Source organism: Fistularia commersonii, chromosome 24 (genome assembly GCF_037954325.1).
Source record: "Fistularia commersonii isolate RoL2024-O1a breed Wild chromosome 24, RoL_Fcom_v1.0, whole genome shotgun sequence".
Lineage (NCBI taxonomy): Eukaryota > Metazoa > Chordata > Actinopteri > Syngnathiformes > Fistulariidae > Fistularia > Fistularia commersonii.
The window spans coordinates 800239-823248 of NC_141307.1; the positions used below are offsets into that span (position 1 = coordinate 800239).

General features: G+C 49.9%; 3 protein-coding genes across 6 annotated transcripts; 2 read left to right on the forward strand and 1 right to left on the reverse strand.

Moving 5' to 3' along the window:
• The first annotated feature begins 479 nt into the window (after window positions 1–479).
• Window positions 480–12163, forward strand: LOC147219575 (venom phosphodiesterase). Its single transcript, XM_086171729.1, has 25 exons — window positions 480–618; window positions 1248–1335; window positions 2770–2904; window positions 2999–3124; window positions 3199–3259; window positions 3456–3553; window positions 4340–4419; window positions 4511–4630; window positions 5854–5963; window positions 6045–6110; window positions 6281–6353; window positions 6582–6690; window positions 6822–6944; window positions 7316–7347; window positions 7423–7550; window positions 8188–8257; window positions 8350–8437; window positions 8903–9075; window positions 9629–9674; window positions 9808–9962; window positions 10267–10393; window positions 10912–10989; window positions 11064–11196; window positions 11376–11532; window positions 11901–12163. Exons 1-25 carry the CDS (start codon window positions 580–582, stop codon window positions 12072–12074), a joined length of 2589 nt encoding a protein of 862 aa, XP_086027855.1. The 5' UTR covers window positions 480–579; the 3' UTR covers window positions 12075–12163.
• Window positions 12164–12359: 196 nt separating this feature from the next.
• Window positions 12360–14706, reverse strand: LOC147219576 (uncharacterized). Its single transcript, XM_086171730.1, has 3 exons — window positions 14664–14706; window positions 14487–14530; window positions 12360–14409 (listed from the first exon to the last, which is right to left on the reverse strand). Exons 1-3 carry the CDS (start codon window positions 14693–14695, stop codon window positions 12509–12511), a joined length of 1977 nt encoding a protein of 658 aa, XP_086027856.1. The 5' UTR covers window positions 14696–14706; the 3' UTR covers window positions 12360–12508.
• A 1693-nt stretch (window positions 14707–16399) lies between these two features.
• Window positions 16400–22432, forward strand: tnfrsf11b (tumor necrosis factor receptor superfamily, member 11b). 4 transcript variants are annotated; one of them, XM_086171735.1, is made up of 5 exons: window positions 16400–16737; window positions 16840–17260; window positions 19194–19376; window positions 19689–20006; window positions 22309–22432. In XM_086171735.1, the coding sequence occupies exons 1-4, from the start codon at window positions 16537–16539 to the stop codon at window positions 20003–20005; spliced, it is 1122 nt and encodes a 373-aa protein (XP_086027861.1). In that variant the 5' UTR covers window positions 16400–16536; the 3' UTR covers window position 20006; window positions 22309–22432. The 4 variants fall into 4 exon arrangements, with proteins under 4 accessions (XP_086027861.1, XP_086027860.1, XP_086027858.1 ...); XM_086171734.1 differs by lacking the exon at window positions 22309–22432 and adding an exon at window positions 20172–20307; XM_086171732.1 differs by lacking the exon at window positions 22309–22432 and adding an exon at window positions 20135–20261.
• Window positions 22433–23010: the final 578 nt, after the last annotated feature.

The window sequence follows — 23010 nt, forward strand, 5'->3', positions numbered from 1 at the left end:
TAGCTAACAGTCAGAGCAGGGGTTGCTGGACCATGACCTCCAGCCAGGGTCCTACCAGGTCACTCCTCCAAGCGCAAGAGGGAAGTTGAACCTCGGATGAACGTGGCGTCACCCCGAGGTGTCGACTTTGCTCATCCGTACTCCCGGGAAACAGCTGCTGACGGTTTCCATGGCAACCCCGGCCCGACACTTACTTCCTCCCGAGACGCCGGCTGTCATGGGTGGCGGCCAGGAAAGTATGCGTGTTCCACAAAGACGACGAACAGGGAGTTAGGTCTCGCGCCACAAATGATCTGTGATGCTGCGTTGCCATGGCAACCCTGACCCCCCCCCCCCCCCCCCCAGCATCTGGAGGAATGTGCTCCGCCACCGTTATTACCCATGATGCTCTGCCCCAGGTGAGCGGGGCAAAAACACCTGACAGGCTGGAGACGCACAAATAAAACGTGAGGTAATGGGTTACTTATCAACACGCCGGTCCAGAGGTCGCGCGCCGCGAACGTCGACACCCCCCCCTTACCCTCACACACACCGCTGCATCCATCAGTCACTCCTGAGTGAGCTGAGAACGTCGTCACCATGGACTTCACCGACCCACGTACCAAGAAGATGTTCCTGGTGAGTAGCCGGACCCGGTCCGGCAGCGGGGGACGGGAGGAGAACCCCCTTTTTTTTTTTCTTTTTTTTTTTTTAAGGGGTGATATTCCCCAGACTTCCTGTTTGATCACACATCCTCTTTTTTTTTTTTTTTTTTTTTTGAAACCTCATCTATTTCCAGACTAAATCCACCACTTCTTCTTACTTCTATTTTTGTAAGTTAAAACGGTACAAAGTGCAGCTTTTCTAAGCAAATGACTTCATTTCTTAAATCCTTCCCCTGTGACTGCGACAGTGTTTCATCTTTGCCTTATCTTGCAGACATGTGACAGAATCCCCTTATCAGATTATCCTGCAAGGCTTGACAATAATTGCTGCAGAAATTCCCTCCTGGATCATGATGCAGTGTGTGTGTGTGTGTGTGTGTGTGTGTGTGGGCAGAATAATGGGGTGACGTCCGAACAGGTCATGGCCTCAGAAGCTCTGACGTCATATCATTCCTGCACATCTGACCTGCGTCATGTTGCATTCTTTGTGTGTGTGTGTGTGTGTGTGTGTGTAAGAAGCAACGTTGTTGACAAAATCACTGAAACACTGCCTGACTTTCAACACTTCTGAATGGTGTGTGCGTGTGTGTGTGTCACCAACAGATAGGCCTACTGGCTGTTTCCATCGTGACCATCATCCTGGGGCTCGGACTGGGCCTGGGGATGCAAACGCGTCCGTGTCCCGACACAGGTTTGTACTTCACCCTAACGGCACCTCCACCTCGACAGACACAAACATCTCAGTGTTTCAGGAGGAAACCACAGGTGTGGTCGAGTCAGCAAAAACCAAACTTTGCTTGGTAAAACAATTACCCAAAAGCAAAGGTACATGAGTCCCGGGTTGCTAACCGACCCCCCTGCTTCCTTTGGGTTCCTGGTTCCCTTCTCCTCCACGGGCCTCCGTGTTTGTTTACAGCTCTGAATTTTGGCAAAGCTGAACGAAGGCTTCATGTCAAGAGACATTACATCCTTGCAAACGGCAGCTGTTCAGAGTCACGTTAGTACTCATAGCATCGTGACTCAGCCCTAAGGTTGACTCACGGCCGATCTGCAACCTGCAACAGCTCCGATAGCTCATCTTCTTCCTGACATTCCCGGGTTGGCAAACGGGAGAACGGCATTCCACGGCTGAGTCAGCGCTGGATCATCCCGTGACAAAGCCTCAGTAATGATTAGCACGTAAGATCGTAACCTCTTCGCCAACGGGGTCCGATTTGTTCCCTTATCTGTCCCCCGACCGCTTGGCTCCACCTGGGATGACCGAGCTCGGACGGCTCGTCGAAATCTGTTCCCGAAGCCGGACGGGATCTCCCTCGAAGACTCCTCTTCGGTGTATCGAAGGCTCCCCCGGGACAGTCTGAAGTTTTGGATGGTGACCTACGGGGGAGTAATACCGACCCGTGGAACTCCATCCGGACTGGCCGGAGAGCTTGTCCCGAGACGGATGAATGAATATGTCGAACTTCGGCCTGATTCCCCCCGATTCTGCTCGGGGCTCGCTGCTCCTTTTCCAGGTTTCTGGGCCGGGATCAGTTTCGCTGGTGTGTCACGAGCGCTGGGTGTGTACAGGATTCCTCCCTTGAGAAACTCTGGGGCACCTCGCCGTACTCTGCCCGGGCTTGTCGGAGAACCTGCCCGCCAACTCCTTCGATCCGGCAGCTAAAAAGATGATCCTATTTAACCCTCTCAGGCTCAAATTAAGTTGTAGTTGCAGGAAAAATCTGCAACATCTGCCTGGAGAAGGTTAAAAGCGGCGTCCGTGATTCATCGAACATGCATCCCCGAAGAGGTATCGGCGTTGTGGAGTCACCAGTGGAGAATTTTTTATGTGGTGCGCAGCCGTGAGGGATATCTTTAAAAGTCTGCTTCCAGGAAATCTGGTTTCCACAAACAAATAAATCTCAGGTTGTTTAGGAGAGAATGTGGGACAGGGTTCCCCTCCCCGCCAGCGGGAGCGCATCACAACATTCATTCTGGTGTTTCTGGACTGTGGGAGGAAGATGGGGAACCAAGATGACAAGTTGATGCCGTAGAGTTCCCCGGTTCATGCTTCCCCGTACGGACCTCGAAAGTTCTGCGTCCCACCAGATCTGACGTTAAGCATCTTCTGACTCCCTCTTTCCAGCGGTTCCTCTGACGTCCTGCAGGAACATCTGCTACCAGCCCTTCGACGACGAGATCCCCGGCTGCAGATGCGACGCCGGCTGCGGGGCCGACGGCACCTGCTGCCACGACTTCCACGACCTGTGCCTGGTCCCGAGTGAGACGCCGTATCCTCCGCAGCCACGCCGCCGAATCGCTTCCCCCCGGATGTTCCTGATTGGGTTCCTCCGTTGTGCTTCTCCCGCCCTCAGCCCAGCAGTGGGGATGCACGAAGCTACGCTGCGGCGAGAAGCGCCTGGCCGACAGCAAATGCCACTGCTCCAACGACTGCCTCGCGGCGGGAGACTGCTGCACGGACTACAAACATGTCTGCCACGGTGAGCTCCCACCGCGTGCGCTAACTTAGCGGGACAAATCGACGCTAAATGAATAATTTGCGGCGTTCTTGCAGGGGAGAGCCAGTGGGTGGAGGACCAGTGCGAGGATCTGGCGTCCCCCAAGTGTCCACCGGGGTAAGACTCGCCGACCTCCGACCGTCGGATCTTTTTTGGCGACGGGAAGTAGCGCAGGCAGCTCGGCTCTGTTAGCCGTAGCTGTCTGGTCGGCTAGGTGGACCCAGGAGGTCGGCGACCTCCACGAGCGGGACGTGTCACTCCGAAGTCTGCTTCCTCGCATTTCAAGTTGACCGTAACGTTTTCCCTTCGCCAGCTTCAAGCGGCAGCCCCTCCTGCTCGTCTCTCTGGACGGCCTCAGGGCCGAGTACCTGCGGACGTGGAGCTCCGTGACGCCCGTCCTGGACAAAATGAGTAATTACACCCCCGGGGTTTGTTTTTGGAGATTCAAAACACTTGAAATGTTTGTTTTTTGGGGAAAACACGAAACTCAAAAGAGAAGGAAACAAGCTGTTTGCTGACATGTAATTCTGTTTTTCTTTCCCGCTAATGTTTTTATGTTAAAACTACGCAACCGGGATCTTCACTGCAACCAGAATCAGAAATGCTTTATTGTCGCTGAGGATGTTGAGTGGACCCAAACGCTCCAAACAGAAAGAAATGATAAGAATCAAACTCAAAGTCAGAATCAGATCAGAAAAAACTTTATTTGTCCCTATTTGGCGTAGCGGCATCAAATTGTGAACAACAAAGACTAACATTTTTAAAATATATCTATAAATAAATTAATAAATTCAAAAAAGTTAATACAATAAAGTAAAAAGTCGGCTCTATCGTTGATTTGGAGAAGTTGTTACCCACAATCCCACCCTGACATGAAATTACAACAAAATTAAAAGTAAAGTGCAGCGTTACATTAAACAGTAAACAGAGTCAAGTGGGGAAGAATCAAAATCTATAAAAATAAAGAATAAAATAGCGAATAATAAAAACAAAATAGGAAGAACAGTAAAGATCAAGAGAAATAAATAAAAATAAAGTTAAAGGTATGTAAAAATATATGTAAGGTACTGTATATACAAGCACATGTATGCGATTACATGCAGTAATTTTGTTTACATTTATTGCACGGAAGAAGGAATAAGTAAATAAAGCTAATAAAATACAAACATCACGTCTCTTCTGCTGCTCCTGTGCCAGAGACGTGTGGAACCTCAGCTCCGTACATGCAGGCGGCTTTTCCCAGCAAGACCTTCCCCAACCACTACACCATCGTAACGGTGCGCGCACACACACACACACACACACACACACACACACACACACACTCACACACACACACCTCTAACCTCCTCTCCTCCTCCTTTGCAGGGTCTCTACCCAGAATCCAACGGTTTGATCGACAACAGCATGTACGACCCGGTGATGGACGCCTCCTTCAGCCTGTCCAGTCCGGAGAAGGACAACCCTGCGTGGTACCTGGGACAGCCGGTCAGTACGTGCCGACCGCAAACCTTCTGAACGCTGCTTCTGCTGCTCCACGTCCTCCTCCATGAGATAAGAAGGAGAAGATACCAGTGCAGACAATCCACGAGGTCACGGCCCCAATAATAATAATAATAATAAACGCCTGAAGGAGCCATTTATTGGGGACAAAGTCGAAAGGGGGCAATTTATATTTCATTTATCTGACAAATGAAATATAAAATATTGAGAATGATTACTTTTACATATCATTTAAATTATTTTATAGGATTTATATTCATACATATTTCATTCAAAATACTTTGGCTCAAGTCAAGAAATGAAATATAAAATATTTAGAATGATTATTTTTATATATCATTCTATAGGATTTCTGCTAAATATTTCATATAAAATGCTTTAATAGAAATCAAGACATGAAATATCAAATATTTAGAATTATTATTTTTATGAATTATTCCATAGGATTTATGCTAAATATTTCCTATAAAATTCTTTGAAAGAAATCAAGAAATGAAATATCAAATATTTATGATTATTTTTTATATATTATTCTATATGATTTATGCTAAATATTTCATATAAAATACTTTGATAGAAATCAAGAAATGAAATATCAAATATGAAGTAATTCTTCATATTTGATATTTGATATTTCCTATAAAATACTTTGATAGAAATCAAGAAATGAAATATCAAATATTTAGACTGATTATTTTTATATATGTTTCTATAGGATTTATGCTAAATATTTCATTTAAAATACTTTGACTCAAGTCAAGAAATGAAATATCAAATATTTAGACTGACTATTTTTATGAATTATTCCATAGGATTTATGCTAAATATTTCCTATAAAATTCTTTGATAGAAATCAAGAAATGAAATGTCAAATATTTATAATTATTTTTTTTACTCATATTTAATTTTTTTCAATATGATTTTTATGAATGAATATTTCATACAAAATACCTCACTAATGTAAAAGACTGAACTTGACTGACGTCAAGTCCTAAATTGAAATAAAAAGCCATAGCAGGTCTTTTATATGTGAATATTTACATGGTTATGAGAAGCTCTGGCCTCCTCGCTGTCGGAGAACGTCGCCATCGAGCCCCAAAAGACTCATTTCATTTTGCACTTTCACAACTTTACTCTTCCAAGGTCACAAATTGCTACACCATATCCAATCACGTTGTGTGTGTGTGTGTGTGTGTGTGTGTGCGCAGATTTGGCACACGGCAAGCTTCCAAGGTTTGAAGTCCGGGACGTTTTTCTGGCCGGGATCTGACGTCAAAATCAATGGCAGCCACCCAGACATGTATCGACCGTACAACGGGTGGGACCTTCCTCCTCCTCCTCCTCCTCCTCAACCTCTGAAAGAACAAGTATCGAGTGTATCCTTCTGTTCCCCCTCCAGCAAGGTCCCGTACGAGGAGCGAGTTTTCACCGTGCTGAAGTGGCTGCAGCTTCCAGATGAACAGAGGTGGGTGAATTCTGCGTTCTCCTCACCACAAATTGATGCTAAATCCGGCCAATCGATAAAGATCCCTTTTTACAGCGGGCGCCCTAAAAGTTTACGATCGGCCTCGGTGTTTATGGTCTGATCGTCGAATAATGACGCCCGTCCTTTCTGTGACTTTTTCCCGTCCCCAGGCCGGATTTCTTCACGCTGTACCTGGAGGAGCCGGATAAATCCGGACACAAGTACGGCCCCGTCAGCGGGCAGGTGGGTCGGAGACGTCCGGACTCGCAAAGAAAATAAGAAAGATGTTGAGAGCCCCCTCAACTTGCTTTGTCAACAAAGAACGCCACGAAAACTCCTGCAGATACCGAGGCTGAGAGGAGCTAGAAATCAGTCCGTGGACTGGACATCCACTCCAAACATCTGGATCCAATCATCATCGCTCAGCACTGTCCCGCCGTGTAATGTGTGTGTGTGTGTGTGTGTGTGTAGGTGATCAAAGCGCTGGGTGGGGTGGATAAGATCATGGGCCAGCTCATGAACGGCCTCAAGCAGATGGGACTGGAACGCTGTCTCAACGTGCTGGTGGTGTCTGACCACGGTAGGGCGGAAAAGTCTGGTCCGTCTGTCCGTCGCCTGACCGCGCGTGACGCCGACGGTCGAGTCACGTGACCTCGAGGTCGTTGAATGACGAAGACATTGACGGCCGACGTCCTCTGGTGGCCGCCGCAGGTATGGAGGCGACCAGCTGCGAGCGGGTGGAGGCTCTGCAGGAGCTGGTTGGGGACGTGAGGAGCCTCTGGGTCTACGAGGGCCCCTTCGGACGCATCCGGGCCAAGGACAAGAACCAGCAGCGTGAGTGGCTCAAACACAAAAATACAATTTTCCAGGTTTCCGCCGACAAGCGTGAACCTGAAAGCGACCCCGTTAGCGTAGCCTTTAAAACAACACCAAATTATTGTTTTTCTTATGACTCCTGTGTGTCACAGCGACTTGTTTGGATTTCTTGGTTGTAAAAACACATGAAAGATTCCAAGTCATGATGAAAAGCCCAAAAGACTGGTGGATGACCTTTTCCGTACGGGAAATCAGGAATTTCCATCATGTGATGCGCTACAAATTAAAAAGTTCACGCTAATCTTATGGGGAGAGCTTCCTTTTTTCTTTGATTTGTTGCTAGCAAGTTCAGATGAACACATCTATTTCTTGTATTTGTTTCCCGACAGTGGACAGGGAGGCGCTCGTCGCCAACATGACGGTAAGTAGCCGCCCCCGACCGACCGCAGCCGCCTCGCCGTTTTCGCTAACCAGCTCGCGGGCGTGTCGACGGCAGTGCAAACGACCGCAGCAGAAGATCAAGCCGTACCTGAAGGCCCACCTGCCCAAGCGCTTCCACTACGCAAACAGCCGCCGCATCGAGGACGTCAACGTCCTGGTGGAGCCCGGCTGGCTCTTCGAGAGGTTCGTCCACCCGCCATTATTGTACTTTTTTAATTCCCCCCTCGGTCGTCGACACCAACGGCTCGTGTGTTTCTGGCCAGGCGTGTTAGCTTTAAGTGTCCCGGGCTCGGTTTGACCCGCATGTGGCCAAAGCCGGGAATCCAACCGGGAATGTTCGGTTCCAAAGACGGTCGCTAACCGATAATCAATTTCTGCCGGAACCCAGATAGACGGCTTTTACCGCTGAAAGATTCCTCTTGGTACGAAACTCCAAATGTTAGCATCGTCGTCTCCGACGGACCGAAACCGCGGAATCATCAAAACAAGATCCTGTAATCTGGATCTGGATTGGACTGGAGCTCTGCTGGTTCTCTGTCAGCAGCTTCTCTCGGTTGTCCAAAGGTGTGAATGGTTGGACGTCTGGTCCCCCTTCCTAGTGTGGACAATCAATAAACAAATGAACCAGCCAACGCGTGAGCCTGAAACTGAGGTTCCTACGAAGCAGATCCTTCCTCCAGCCTCACGTTATTGAGCCCCACCAACATATTGGGTCATTCGTGTTCAAGTTCTCATACCGGGAGAATTCACCGCCGCCGCAATGATCTGGCTCGGAACACCTGCGAGATCCGTCCCTGATTCTCCATCTGGACCCTGGCAGGTATCCCAAATCCCTGCACTTCTGCTCCGGCGGAGCTCACGGCTACGACAATGACGTGGAGAGCATGCACGTGAGCGTCGTTCCAGCCCTCCACGCCAAACGGTCAGAACCTCCAGACGTCCCTCTGAAATTGAGATGTCCCTCGCTTGCCTTCTCTCCCAGGCCATCTTCCTCAGCTATGGACCCAAGTTTCAGCCCAAAACTGAAATCCAGCCTTTTTCCAACATTGAGCTGTACAATCTGATGTGTGGTGAGTTTCCCTGAGCTCAGCAGATACTACCTATACTACCCATACTACCCATACTACCCATACTACTGATAGTACTGCCATAACATCAGCAGCACCGTGATACTGCGGTTGTGTACGACGTCCAGTTTAAAAACCTGAAAATTCTTGGAAATCCAGCTCCCGCTGTAGAGTTAATACAGTTTACATGGTGTCAAGGGTTTGTTTGGGAGCTACTTTGTTAGCCGCGGAAAGTGAGGGGGCGTCGCTAAGTTGCACTCCTTCTGCAGGTAGCTGAGAAAAGCAGCTAAGCTAAGCGTTTGCTTGCAAGCTATTACTGTTTCTTGAAGAGCCTTTGCTAACATATGCTAACATGATAAGCTAACCAGCTCAACTTCTGCCTGAGCCCAGCTTTTATCAGTTAAATATTCCCCTTGGTCCGAACCTCCAAATGTTAGCGTAGGATTAAAGCTCGCCTTTTCTCTGCAGATGTTCTGGAGATCTCGCCCGCCGACAACAACGGGACCCACGGCAGCATGAACCACGCGCTGAGGAATCCCCGCTTCACCCCGAAGCCTCCGACGGAGCAGACCCTGCCGGAGCAGTGCCCGCTGCTCACCCTGAGCCCTGCAGACCTTCTCGGATGCTCCTGCCCTGGCCTGGTGGGTCCATATCTTGATCAGAGATCTCGTCAGCTCGGCAGAATGAATCATAGTCGATGGTATTTGCAGCGTGCCTCGGTGAGAAGTCATCAACGCGCTAATTTCAACACACCAAAGCCTGTCTGCAGGCGTAGAAATCAGAAATCGGAAAAAAGCTTTATTTATTGGTTATGATTTTACATAGCAGCTCGCATCTGCTGAATTTCATTCAAAAACTAAGCCTCTTAAAAGTTTCCCGCCTCTTGTCAGTAATAATAATAATAATAATAACATTAATAATGATAACAACAACAACAACAATAACAACAATAATAATAGTAAACACTTTATTAAGTATTTATTATTATTAATATGTTGTTGTAGTTGTTACTTCTCCTGTTTTAATGTTATTACTCCATTGGGGGATGACTTGACATGACGAACTACAGAGTAGCAACATCAATTTGTTTTATTTTATTTATTTTTTCTCATGTCATCACAGTTTTCTTACTCATCCATCACTTTATGTTGATCAATTTCCTTTTTTTTATAACTTCTATTTTTCATGCCCCAGGATATAATTGCCTCCAACAGCCGTCTGAACCTGACGGCGGCGCAAGGTGAGGAAACAGATAGATAAAGGATCATCTTCAGAATTTTATATATATGATATACATGAATGATAAATGGGTATAAAATATATATATATATGTTTATATATATATATATATATATATATATATATGTATGTAGCGCTGGTGGCGGCGAAGACGCACATGCCATTCGGTCGTCCACGGCTTCTCCAGCGCAACCAGAGCTACTGCCTGTTCCATCAGGAGGACTTCGTCAGCGGCTTCAGCCACACAAACTTGATGCCCCTCTGGAGCTCCTTCACCATCAAAAGCACGGTATGTGTGCGGTGATGTTCTCAGCTGCAGCTCCGGTCAGGTGGCACCAAAGGCCACCATGAGGAACATGGAAGGAGAAGGTTTGCATGATCGCTCCACCCTGAAGCGGGTCGGACTCCATGTTTTTTCAGGTTCTCCGTCTTCGTCTTCATAGCTAAAGCAGGTTCGCGGAAGACTCTGGAGAACCCTCAGTGAACTGCAGCTGGTGCTTCATGCAGGAAACATCTGCTAACAAACCAACAAACCCACATCTTCCTGCAAGACTAGACTGTTTTTCCATTGAACTTCTTCTCCACGTGTCCAGATGGACTTCAGCCCGCCGAGGAACGACTGCCTGAGGCCCGATGTCAGAATCCCACCCCCTAAAGCACCACGCTGTGACCTGTACGCCGCCGCAGGAAACCTCACGCACGGTTTCCTGTATCCACCTGGTACGTACCAGCGTCTCTCACACACACACACACACACACACACACACACACACACACACACGCTGCAACAAAGTCGCACAGATACACAAGCAAGTTCCTTCTACAATGGAACAGCTTTTTCCGGGGAACTGTGCTGCCACCCTGACACACACTCAGGGACATGCACACACAGTTTAATAGAAGTGACTTACACTTCTTATATACACACACACACACACTCACACACACTTCTATCAGTGAGGTTCGGTTCCCGCTGTGTGTGCAAATGTGCAGATGCATCTTGGGAAAGGATGATGCACGCCATGTGTACAGTGAATATCTGTCACCCAAGCTCCATGGAAGCCTTCAAAGGAACAGCTGATTCCACAGAACCGCTCTACCAAACACACACACACACACACACACACTCAGGATTGTTGAACTGCGACTGCACTTTCACAGATCCCTTCCTAACCCAGCAAAATAAAGTCCTAGATGCATTTCTGGAAACATTTATGGGAATAAATGTTTATGCACAGGTTGGAGCGTCACGGCGGAGCAGCAGAACGACGCCTTGCTGACCAGCAACATGGCGCCGATGTTCCCGGAGTTCAAGAGTAGGTGGACGGACGACTGCTGCTCCACCTGCTGTCAGAACCGGCATCTCAAAGGCTTCTGCTGCCCTCCGCAGAAATGTGGGACTATTTCCAGGGCGTCCTGCTGAAGAAGTACGCCTCCGTGTACAACGGGATCAACGTAGTGACCGGCCCCGCCTTCGATTTCAACTACGACGGACGCTACGACGCTCCAGAGGAGATCCAGAGGTGAGCCTGCCTGGTGACAACCTTTCCGAGGTTGACGGAAACATCTGGGTTCTTGACGCTCCCCCGTCAGTCTTCTTTTTACCGTCAATGAATAAAGGAGCGAGCAAAATCAGACGGATGCCCCGACCTTCACGGAGCTTTTGCTAGAACGTCGGTGTGAAAAACGCTGTGGTCCGCAGGTTCCTGCCCAATTCCAGGATCCCCGTGCCCACTCATTACTTCACCGTGCTGACCAGCTGCAGGGACGCCAGCCAGCCCGCGGGTCTGTGCGGCGGCGAGCTGCAGACCGTCGCCTTCCTGTTGCCTCACCGGCCGAGCAACTCTGAGAGCTGTGAAGTAAGAACCGGATCCCGCCTCGAAGACGCGTGGGAAGGAGGTTCTCCTGACGCCGTGCCGGTTTGTCTTGAATCCAGCCTGATACACAGCTGGTGTATTTTAAACTATGATACCCTGAGGGATTTCTAAACAATCCTCAGAAGTTCCTGCCCCGCCGATTCCTGTACTTTACTCAGTCTTTAAGGCGTGGTACGAAACAGACGTCAGATCCAGGTTTCATAGCTTCAGTAGCGTAACGTGTGAAATTACAGTTCCTGGCAGAGGTGCGGCGTCACTGATCCACCTCTGACGACAAGATTTATGGGCCAAACACCTAAGCGGCATCTAAAAGCCAGACGACCTAGAACTTTGTTCTGCCTGGCTTCCAGAGCTCACAACCCGAACCCCACTGGGTGGAGGATCTGGTGTGGTTCCACCAGTCGCGGGTCCGAGACGTGGAGTGGATCACGGGGCTGGATTTCTACCGGGACAGCGAGCGACCGGTCGCAGAGCTGCTGCGGATGAAGACGCGCCCTACAGCCGCCAATCACAGGCCACTCTGAAAACTTCTGATTGCCAATTCCCGTAAAGTCTCACCTTGTATTTATTTCTACATAATTTTTGTAAAATAAAAATTTCCCAGTGATTTGAAGTTACAAGTCAGGGTGCAATTTCTCCTAGTAACATTACAAGTCCTTTCAGGCACTGCCTTCCCCTGAAGATAAACAATCCCAGCACCTTCAGCCCTCTAGTTGCTGAAATACCTGTGGAACTGGAAAGGAGTCAAATTGTTCCTGCAGCTGAGTTTTACCCTTTAAGACAGAAAGGGGATTCAAAGGCTGGAAGGAAACGCTCTGCCAACACAGCTTGCTGAAACCGCAGCCATGAACTGCCAGTTTCACCTCCAGCCACAAACTAAGTAAGGTTTAGACCCCCCCACACCACCAATGAGACAAACAGAAAGTGAGTTTGCAAGTTTATTATGTTGTCACAAGCCCTACTGCTTCAAACCATACTGATAAGCCTTTTGTGGCAGAATAAACCTGGATGTGGCCTGGGGGGCTACAGTGGTGGCCTCAGATGTCGCCTCAGTGGCCAGGGCGGTGGGCTCGGCAGAAGTCACCTCTGTGGCCTTCTCAGTGGTCCTGGGGGCCAGGGTGATTGTCTCGGCTGCCTCGGTTGTCTCTGGGGCCAGGGTGGTGGACTCTGGGGCCTTGGTGGTCTCTGTGGCCTTCTCGGTGACCAGGGTGGTTGTCTCAGTGGCCTTGGGGGTCTCCGTGGCCAGGGTGGTGGTCTCGGCAGCCTTGGTGGTCTCTGTTGCCAGGGTGGTGGTCTCAGTGGCCTTGGGGGCCAGGGTGATTGTCTCGGCTGCCTCGGTTGTCTCTGGGGCCAGGGTGGTGGACTCTGGGGCCTTGGTGGTCTCTGTGGCCTTCTCGGTGACCAGGGTGGTTGTCTCAGTGGCCTTGGGGGTCTCCGTGGCCAGGGTGGTGGTCTCGGCAGCCTTGGTGGTCTCTGGGGCCAGGGTGGTGGTATCAGTGGCCTTGGGGGCCAGGGTGGTGGACTTGGCGGCCTCGGTGGTCTCTGTTGCCAGGGTGGTGGACTCAGTGGCCTTGGGGGCCAGGGTGGTGGACTTGGCGGCCTCGGTGGTCTCTGTTGCCAGGGTGGTGGTCTCAGTGGCCTTGGGGGCCAGGGTGGTGGACTTGGCGGCCTCGGTGGTCTCTGTTGCCAGGGTGGTGGTCTCAGTGGCCTTGGGGGCCAGGGTGATGGTCTCACCTGCCTTGGTCGTCTCTGGGGCCAGGGTGGTGGTCTCAGTGGCCTTGGGGGCCAGGGTGGTGGGCTTGGCGGCCTCGGTCGTCTCCGTGGCTAGGGTGGTGGTCTCAGTGGCCTTGGGGGCCAGGGTGGTGGGCTTGGCGGCCTCGGTCGTCTCCGTGGCTAGGGTGGTGGTCTCAGTGGCCTTGGGGGCCAGGGTGGTGGGCTTGGCGGCCTCGGTCGTCTCCGTGGGTAGGGTGGTGGTCTCAGTGGCCTTGGGGGCCAGGGTGGTGGGCTTGGCGGCCTCGGTCGTCTCCGTGGCTAGGGTGGTGGTCTCAGTGGCCTTGGGGGCCAGGGTGATGGTCTCACCTGCCTTGGTCGTCTCTGGGGCCAGGGTGGTGGTCTCAGTGGCCTTGGGGGCCAGGGTGGTGGACTTGGCGGCCTCGGTCGTCTCCGTGGCTAGGGTGGACTCCGTGGCCTCGGGGGCCAGGGTGATGGTCTCGGCTGCCTTGGTCGTCTTTGGTGCCAGGGTGATGGTCTCTGTGGCCTTCTTGGTGACCAGGGTGGTTGTCTCCGTGGCCTCGGTCGTCTCTGAGACCAGGGTGACCTTCTCTGTGGGCTTGGGGGCCAGGGTGGTGGACTCAGCAGCCTTGGTCGTCTCTGGGGCCTTCTTGATGGCCTGGGTGATGAACTGGGCGGTCTTGGTCTTCACGAGGACCTGGGGGATGTACTCGGCAGCCTTGGTCGTCTTGGTGGCCAGGGTAGTGGACTCAGTGGCAGACTCTGGTACCCCAGTTGTCGGCGATAGTGTTGGCTGATCCTGCTTTGTGGGTCTGTGGTTCAGTGGCTCAGGAACTTTATCGCTTCTAGTGTCACAGATTTCTTCTGTGAGAGGTGGGTCCCACATGCCAGCTTTGCTTTGGAGAACATCTTCTGAATATGGTACGTGACCAGCGGTAAGATGGGCATTCTGTCTGATGCTTCGGCGAATCCGGCTAGCATGGTCAAATGGAACGTAACTTTCTTCACCGTTGTCAAGTCCGGCACCAGGGACGTCATCCACACGATTCCACTCTTTGTTGCGGCCATCGGGAAAATCCTCATACGATTTAGAGTTATCACCAGAAAGTCCATATTTCAGGATAAACGCTGGGAGAGAAAGACATTGTGGGTGCTAGTTAGAATGGATGCTAAGCTACCAGCTTGCTAATGTAGCAGGGCCTTACCATGGATATGGAATCCAGAGGCCAACAGGCAGAGTGCAAATGCTCTGTAAGCAAGAGACAGCATTAATAGTGAAGGTCCACTAAGTAACCCTTCCACCAGGACTAGTTTTACCCTTCAAGGACTCCCAGTTCACTGACAGATGACCAACATTTCCAATGTAGTAACCAAAAACTCACCTTAAACAAAATCCAGGGGCCATTGTTGCCATCTCAGACTCCACAAACCTTTGCGGCGACAGTTGCCCAGCAATGGTCGGCAAAAGAAGAAACCAGGAGCTTCTGCTTCTCTGCCTGTGGATCCTCTGGTGAACCTATTTAAGATGCACCTGATCGTCTGACAAAGTGCAATCAGGTGTGCAGAATCAGCAGCTTCACCAGGTGGACGGACGACGCAAATGAACCTCACGCTCTGGACCTCGGACGGGGATTTTGAGATGAGATGAGAACAACTTTATTGGTCTTAAAAAGTACAAAGATTTGAAGATTCACTTTGGCTGAAGGAAGAGGAATTAAAAAGTGATAGCCTCAGGTAGGAAAGACCTCCTGTGGCGTTCAGTGGAGCTCCTTGGTGGTTTCAATCGACGACTGAAGGAGCTTTGACAGGACGTCAGTGTCCATGCAGGAGGTGATGGACGTCCATGATGCTGAGGAGCTTCTCTGACACCTGCACCACAGACTCCAGCTCCACTCCCAGGACAGATCCAGCTCTCCTGATGAGCTTCTTGAGTCTGTTAGCATCAGCTGTCTTGAAGATGACGCTGGACACCGGCAAGTGATAGAACATCTGCGGCATGGTCCTGCAGACGTTGAAAGATCTGAGCCTCCTGAGGAAGAACAGGCGACTCTGACCCTTCTTGAAGATGGCGTTGGTGTTCAAGGTCCAGTCCAGTTTATTGTCCAAGTGGACACCAGGGTACTTGTCGGTGTCCACAATGTCCACTTCTGTACCCCTGATGGTGACCGGATCCAGGTGGGTCCTTTGTTTCCTGAAATCCACCACCAGCTCCTTTGTCTTAGACACATTGAGCTGCAGGTGGTTCAGTCCACACCACGATGGCAGAGTCATCTGAGAAGTTCTGCAGGTGGCAGGACTGCGAGGAGAACCTGTCGAGCCTAAACAGGAATTATCAGCTGTTCGCAGTAAACGCGAGGCGGCGAAACCAAAAAAGAAAGGGGGCATTATCTTGGAGGCAGCTGCGGCTCGGTGTGGTGCATCTGAGGTTACCTTGAAGGAGGATTCCTGGAAAAACCACGGGTATCCGTGGAAACAATCACCCCCGCCGGCTTCTTGGAAATAAATCACTTCGTGGGCGGATTTAGGACTGCTGTTTTAGTCCTGGTGATTTCAGGGAAAACCCAGAGATTGTTAACCCAAGAGGGGTTTTTTTCCAGTGATGAACTCGCCGCCTTCCCTCCCTCGGCTCGGCCGCGAACTTTGGGAGTTTCCGTGCCCTCGCCAAGTCTCGGCGATGACAAGGAACAGACTCGCTCTTTGTCACGATTTAATCCAACCCGCCGAGGTCAGGTGACTCACGAGACGTCACGAATCCTCGGCCGGCTCTGCCCACCCCGGACCGCCTCGTCACCTCGGTGAGTAACCATCCCGTTCGCTCGAATCCATCCCACCAGGTGACGGCGCTGCTAAAAGCTCGGCGAGACGCCCGCCGGTCAAAGGTCACCTGTCGATCGTCCGTTTAGACGTTCCCGTCGGATCTGCCATCGGACGAATGTTCTGCTTTTTAGTCGTCAAAAACTAACTTTAAATCGTCCGAAAGCGTGAAACCGCCGAGCTTGAATTGATCCCACCGAGCTCGGTGAGACGTCGTCGGTCAAAGGTCGCCTGTCGATCGTCCGTTTAGAAGTTGCCGTCAGATCTGCCATCGGTCACGGGGACGAATGTTCTGCTTTGGAGTCGTCAAAAACCAACTTTAATTCTTCCGAAACCGTCGAGCTCGAACCTTATCGGAAGCGGCGGCAAGTCGGTACATGTAGACCGCGCTCATGTGTACTACTTTAAAAAGATTTAAAAGGAGACAAAAAATGGCAGTAAATGTCTTTTATTGGATTGCCTCCCGTGTCCTCCCCGCGCCGCACGTCACTTGATGCTTTTGCAAATCCTAACTTCGGGAGGCAGACGGACATCCCCCGCAGGGCGGGAAACACCAAGGGAAAGGGGGGGAAAGAGATGGCGGTGTATATAAAGTTGGGAGTTCCTCCTGCAGACAGTCTGCGCCCCGCAGCGGAACCAGAGGTAGGAGCGCTTCCGGTGGCGCACCGTCTCCAGCGGACAAATGGCGTCTTCTGACTCCTCCTTCTCTTTCTTCTCCTTCTTCTTCTTCTTCTCTGCTCCCAGATGTCCCGCTCGCTTCTTCCGCTGCTGTTGCTCGTTCTCGACTCCGGGCCGGTGGAACCCCCCGCCGCGGCCGCGGCCGCCGCCGCCGCGCTTCGGACCTTCCCGGCGGAAGACCCGCTCGACGGCCGGCCGCTGCAGTGCGCCCAGTGCCGGCCCGGCACCTACCTTGAACGCGCATGCACGGCCACGACGCCGAGCGTGTGCGCGCCGTGCCCGGCGGGGTCGTTCACGCAGCTGTGGAACTACATCAGCAGGTGCCTGCCGTGCGGCGTGTGTGCGCGCGACCAGGTGCTGAGCGCGGCGTGTCGCGCGGACGCCAACAGCCGCTGCGTGTGCAGGCCGGGCTTCTTCGCGCCGCTGGAGGACGTGCCGTGCATGCCGCACCGAGCATGCGCGGCCGGGAGCGGGGTCACATCCGCAGGTACCCGCACTCACGCACATCGACACACGCAACAGCTTCTAGACGGACACGCAACACGCACTCTCTCATTCACTCACATAGAGCTGCAGCCGTTCACCCTCTCATTCACAGATTGTATCGGGACACAAGATTCACCCTCTCATTCATTCACATAGACCTGCAACCGTTCACTCTCTTATTCAAGGATCCTAGAGACGTGAGATTCACCCTTTCATTCACCCCTCTCCAGAAATTTGACATCCACCCTCTCATATGGGCCTCCTAGAGATACAAGATTCACCCACATAGACTAGCAACTGTTCACCTTCTCATTCACAGCTTGTATGGGGACACAATATTCACCCTTTCATTCACCCACAGAAATTTAACATTCACCTTTATTCACTCACATAGACCTGCAACCGTTCACCCTTTCATTCTCAGATTGTATTGGGACAGATGAAATTCACTCTCTCATTCACCCCGATACAGAGATTAGACATTCACCCTCTCATCAGGGCCTCCTCGAGATACAATATTCACCCTTATTCACTCAATTCACCCTCTCATTCACTCACATAGACCTGCAACCGTTCACCCTCTCATTCACAGCACGTTCACCCTCTCATTCACAGATTGCATTGGGACACAAGATTCACCCTCTCATTCACCCCTTATACAGAAATTTGACATTCACCCTCATTCACTCACATAGACCTGTAACTGTTCACCCTCTCATTCACAGCTTGTATTGGGACACGTGACATTCACCCCGATAGAGAAATTTGACATTCACCCTCTCATTCAGGCCTCTAATAGAGGCATATGACATTCACTCTGTCACCCATCTTATAAACCATCGCAACTGTTCACCTTTTCATTTATTACGTGCAATATGGTGACATACAACCATTAAGATGTCCTATCGAGACTTCAACCATTCACCTTCTCATTCGGGCCTCCTGGAGACACAACATTCACCCTGTCATTCGTTCTTGATAGAGGCGTGTGACACCCGGCCCGTCACCCATCCTATACACACTCACAACCATTCACCCTTTCATTCATCACATGCACTGTGGTGACTTACAACCATTAACACGTCCTGTAGAGACTTCAACCATTCACCCTCTCATTCACACATCCGGGCTAATTAGTGTCTCCGCGAACCTGGAGAACCCTGAGGACGTGCATGTGTCTTGAACTTTGTGAGGGAAGCTGAGGTTGGAGCTGGAAGAGCCCACAGGTGGAGAGAAGAAGAAGTAAAGAGGCGGTGAGGATACGGAAGAGAGGGTCGGAAGGAGTTTCTGTGGTGATCTCCTCTGGTGACCAGAGGAGGTCCAGAGTGCGATAGCCACGGGATTCCTGCTAACATGTATCGCTAGCAGCTACATGCTAAGTCTTAGCATAGGGGTGGGCAAACTTTTTGGCTCAGGGGCCGTGTTGACTTGGCTGGGTCAGCATAAGATCGGATACATATAAAAAAAAATAATAATAATAATTTGCCAGCGGTACATATCAGACTCGTCTGACATTTGCTTTGAAAATGAAAGCAGCTCGGTTTTGAAGGCTCTGACGTTTGTTTGCATTTCATAAACAAATCGTTTTTTTCCTGGTAGCTTCACGTCCAGCTCATTCGTAAATAAATCGCAAAGCCAATCCGTGTCATTCGGCTCAGGAAACTTCTCAAGTAGCTCCAAAAATGAAATAATCTCCAGTTTGAGCTCGCACATCCATTCAATCACATTAAGTATGAATTTTGGACTGATCTTTGGCACCGACGGGCCGTAGGTGCCCACGCCGGCTCTTAGCAGCTAAGAGCTAACACGATACAGAATAAGTTCATGAATCAAAGTGTGAACTGCAGAATGTAGCAGGTGTCAAGATGTCCAGATCTCCCCCGCACTGAAAGAAATGATGACGGATGGGATTTGTTTTTCCGGTTCCCCCTCAGGGACGGCCGACGAGGACACCGTCTGCCACAGCTGTCCGTCCGGCGCCTTCTCGGACGTCCTCTCCGCCGAAGGAAACTGCACGCTGCACCGCGACTGCGCCGCCGAGGGCCGGGAGCTCCTGCTCAACGGCACCGCCTGGCACGACAGCGTGTGCGCCAACTGCACCGGCCCGGCCGCCGCAGGTAGCGCCGATGCTAAGCTAAAACCCATCCCCTCCCGCAACACCGCGCACTTTACATTACATTACATTACATTGCATTTGGCAGACGCTTTTATCCAAAGCGACTTACAATAGAGGACATAAGGACTGCAAATACACTTACAAATACAAGATGCACAGGAAATCTACAGAACAGTAAGCTGGGGTTAGTGAGGTTTTTTTTTTTTTTTTTTTGGACAAAGACACACAAACGTACACACACACACACACTGCATAGCCAAAGTTGCTGCAAAATAAAAATAACTTAGCGAAGTAGCGTTTCTTGTTTTTGCAGATGCAGCCGGGCAGCTGCGACACGTGATCCGGGCGCTGTTCCACCGCCAGAGGCCGCTCAGGCGGCTGCGGCGCATCGTGGTCACCTTGCCGTCGGAGGAGAAAAGGGAGCAGCGGCGCCAGTCCCTCCTGCAAATGGGCGTCCAGGAACTCCTCCAGGAGGCCGCCGCCTGGACCGACTCCGCCACGCCGGCGCAGATCCGGACGCTTCCAGACATCTTCCAGAGGGCGGGAGCGACCGCCGACGTTACGAGACTGCAGAAGAAGCTGCAGACAGCTGACGCCAACCTCAACCTCCTGTGTGCCGGCCAGCACTGAGGTAATCTTCAAGGTCACACACGGCGCCATCACAGATCTTCATTACAAGAATGTTTTTATTTTTATTTTTTTGGAGATGCCTGTCTATGAATTCACCCTGTAATCTTGTGTTGAACCTGACGTTTTTAGGCGTTCAGACAAGTCTTCTGTACTCCTACATATCCAGGTCAAAGTGTGTAACTTTAAAGAAGAGTTCCATCGCAAACCACGGCGTCTTTTATCAAAAGGAAAAAAAACACTGCAAGACAAAAAGGTTTTCTTTTTAGTTTTAGTGTTTTTAATTTTTTAGTCTCCGTGACAACCGGAAAAGGTCCGTGCTGCTGCTGCCTTGTTTTTTTTTTTTTTTTCCCAGAACAATCCAGAGGTGTCAACAGTGGAAGTGACCTTGCTGGATTTGACCCCTGTTGAGAACTGAGCACCGTTTTTGTATTTTTAACAGTCGAATGTGTACGACTTACAAAAGCAATTAAAATGTTGTCACTTCATTTTTCCTAAAGTCGTGGGTTTCTTGCTAACCAATCAGCGGGGGGGTCAGCGGCCGCACAAAACATCCAGCTGTCGCTCTTGAAAGAAAAGTTTCATGGCATTGACAGCAAATGCTGTTTTTTTTTTGTCTTTTCTTTTGTCTGAAAGATGTATTTATTGAGTGACTCAATACTGGGATTGACCCGTCAAAGTATCCAAGGGCTCAGCCCACATGGTATCTACCTCTTTATGTCCGATGTTCCTTTTATACCACGTGTGTTTGTGCGTTCGGGGTCGAGTCGTGACGATTTTACTGTGTTTGGGAACAAGCGTCAATGTAGTACCTCACTTTGTATACCTTGATCTCCGACTGACTTTATGCTGAAAATAATAAAAAAAAGGTGAAGGTTTGACCCGATTGGAGAACGGAGTTGAAAAAAAAGTTTCAAAACTCCGCGATGACAATCATTTATATGGATTATCCACTTCACGCTGGAAATAAATGTCCGTTTTGTTTTTCCCACTTTATTTCACGCCATCATTATCGGCGTTGTATTTCGCCTCTGTTTGCTAATTCGTTTCATCGGAACTTCTACGGTTTCCTCCTCCTTTCAACCGATGTTTTTCTTGTCATTGATGTGTAAGTTGCGACTGAAATAAAACTTGACCTTTCAGTCTCGTTGTTATCTACATATATTTGTTGTCAAATATGGATGGAATTTGTTGAGGAAATGACATTGTTTGGGACGGGACGCGAATATTTGTGCTAGCAAGGGGAATTACGCTCACAGAAAGACGCTTTCCCAGGGAAAAAAAAAAAAAAAGCTAATGGAGGATTCAGAAAAAAGACCATTTATAGACCAGGAATGTACACTTATCGGAGAATAGGACGAGGAGGCCTTTCAGCAGCTTTGACTGGGAGCCTCCTGGAAAGCTTTCTGATAACTCATTCTGAGACACTCTGGGGTCAAAGTGAGGAACTTGACCGCAAAAGAAAAACAGCGGTTTCATCAGACCTTGACTGGAACAGAAACCGAAGGCTCTACCCTCAGCTGGTAGCCCTCGTCTCTGCATGTCGTGGTCCAAAAATGACATCAGCCGCCAAAATAAGGGCGATGAATACAACCAAAACGGAAGGATTACTAGATTAATCTTTGTCCTGCATAATGAACGCAGACAAACAGGGTTAGATGGAGACAGATATCTCCACAGTTATGGCCTGCGGTTTGCAGCAGATGTAAACATGCAAAACAAATGAGTACAAATGTAAACAAAAAAAACCCAAAACGTATCATTACTGCTATGAACCCCTTTAACTTGGCGTGTGCGAAAAGTGTGTTTACGCATGTGAATTAATTAGATTTATTTATTTCAAAAGGGGATAATGCAATTAAAAGCCCAGGTTCACTGTGTCGTGGGTGTGTTTTCCCGAAGGACCATCTTCTCACCTTCTTCTAAACGCCCGTGAACGCCGCCTTCCAAAGCTTATTTAAACTTTACGCATTCATGCCTCTTCTTGTTGGACTTCTTTGTAATCTTAGTGGGTCTTCAACTGATCATCTCACCAGCGTCTCCTCCACCTTTCCTTTCATTCCAGCCGATCTTCTTCTATCTCTTGGTACCCCTGACACTTTTCTCCACCCGTTCCGACCTGCGTGAACCCGTCTCTCCACCTCTTTTCCACGCTCTCCTACACTCTGGACTGTTAACCTCTACTTGAAATCCTCCATCTTCTTGATCTCCACTCCCTGTAGCCTCACCGTTCCACCCTGGTTCCTCTGATTCACACACATATATTCTGTCTTGCTGCGACTAACCTTCATTCCTCTCCTTTCCAGCACAAACCTCCACCTCTCAGGATCTTCTCCAAGCTGTTCCCTGCTCTCACTGCACATCTGCAAACATCTTGGTCCAAGGAGATTCCTGTCTAACCTCGTGTGTCAGCCTGTCCATCACCACCGCCGACAAGACGGGGCGTCAAAACTCCTTTTGCAGGTTGAGTTTTTTGTTTATAACTCTTATTTAACCAGAAACACCTCAACACGTTGTCAGACAGTGATGGGATGGCCCAGGGCTACATCCTCGCTCAGAGCGGTGACTTGTCAGCTGTCACATGTGTGTGTGTGTGTGTGTTTAATTTTCTCAAATGAAGGACTTCCTCAAAAGATTTTGTTTTGATTTGATGAGTCAACATGAGGGGGAAGCTGGCTCCGGGATGTGTTTTGTTGGGAACGAGGAAACAAAACTGAAAACAGGCAGACTCAAGTTCAGGGGATTTTGACGTGCAGTTCGAAATGATCCGTCTTTTCATCACCTCGTGTTTAACAACAAACACCTTTAACATCCCTGTGTCTGCCTGTCTGTCTCAATATCAGTCTTATTTTTTCCAGGTGTGTCAAACACATGGCCCGCGGGCCAGTAGCAGGTCCAATCTGGAATAAAAGTACAAAAAACACATCAAAATCATGAACTGTTTTTAAATAAAAATGCATAAAAATGTTGTTTGTTGAGGTTAATGAGAAACCTGCTTAGTGTGGGCG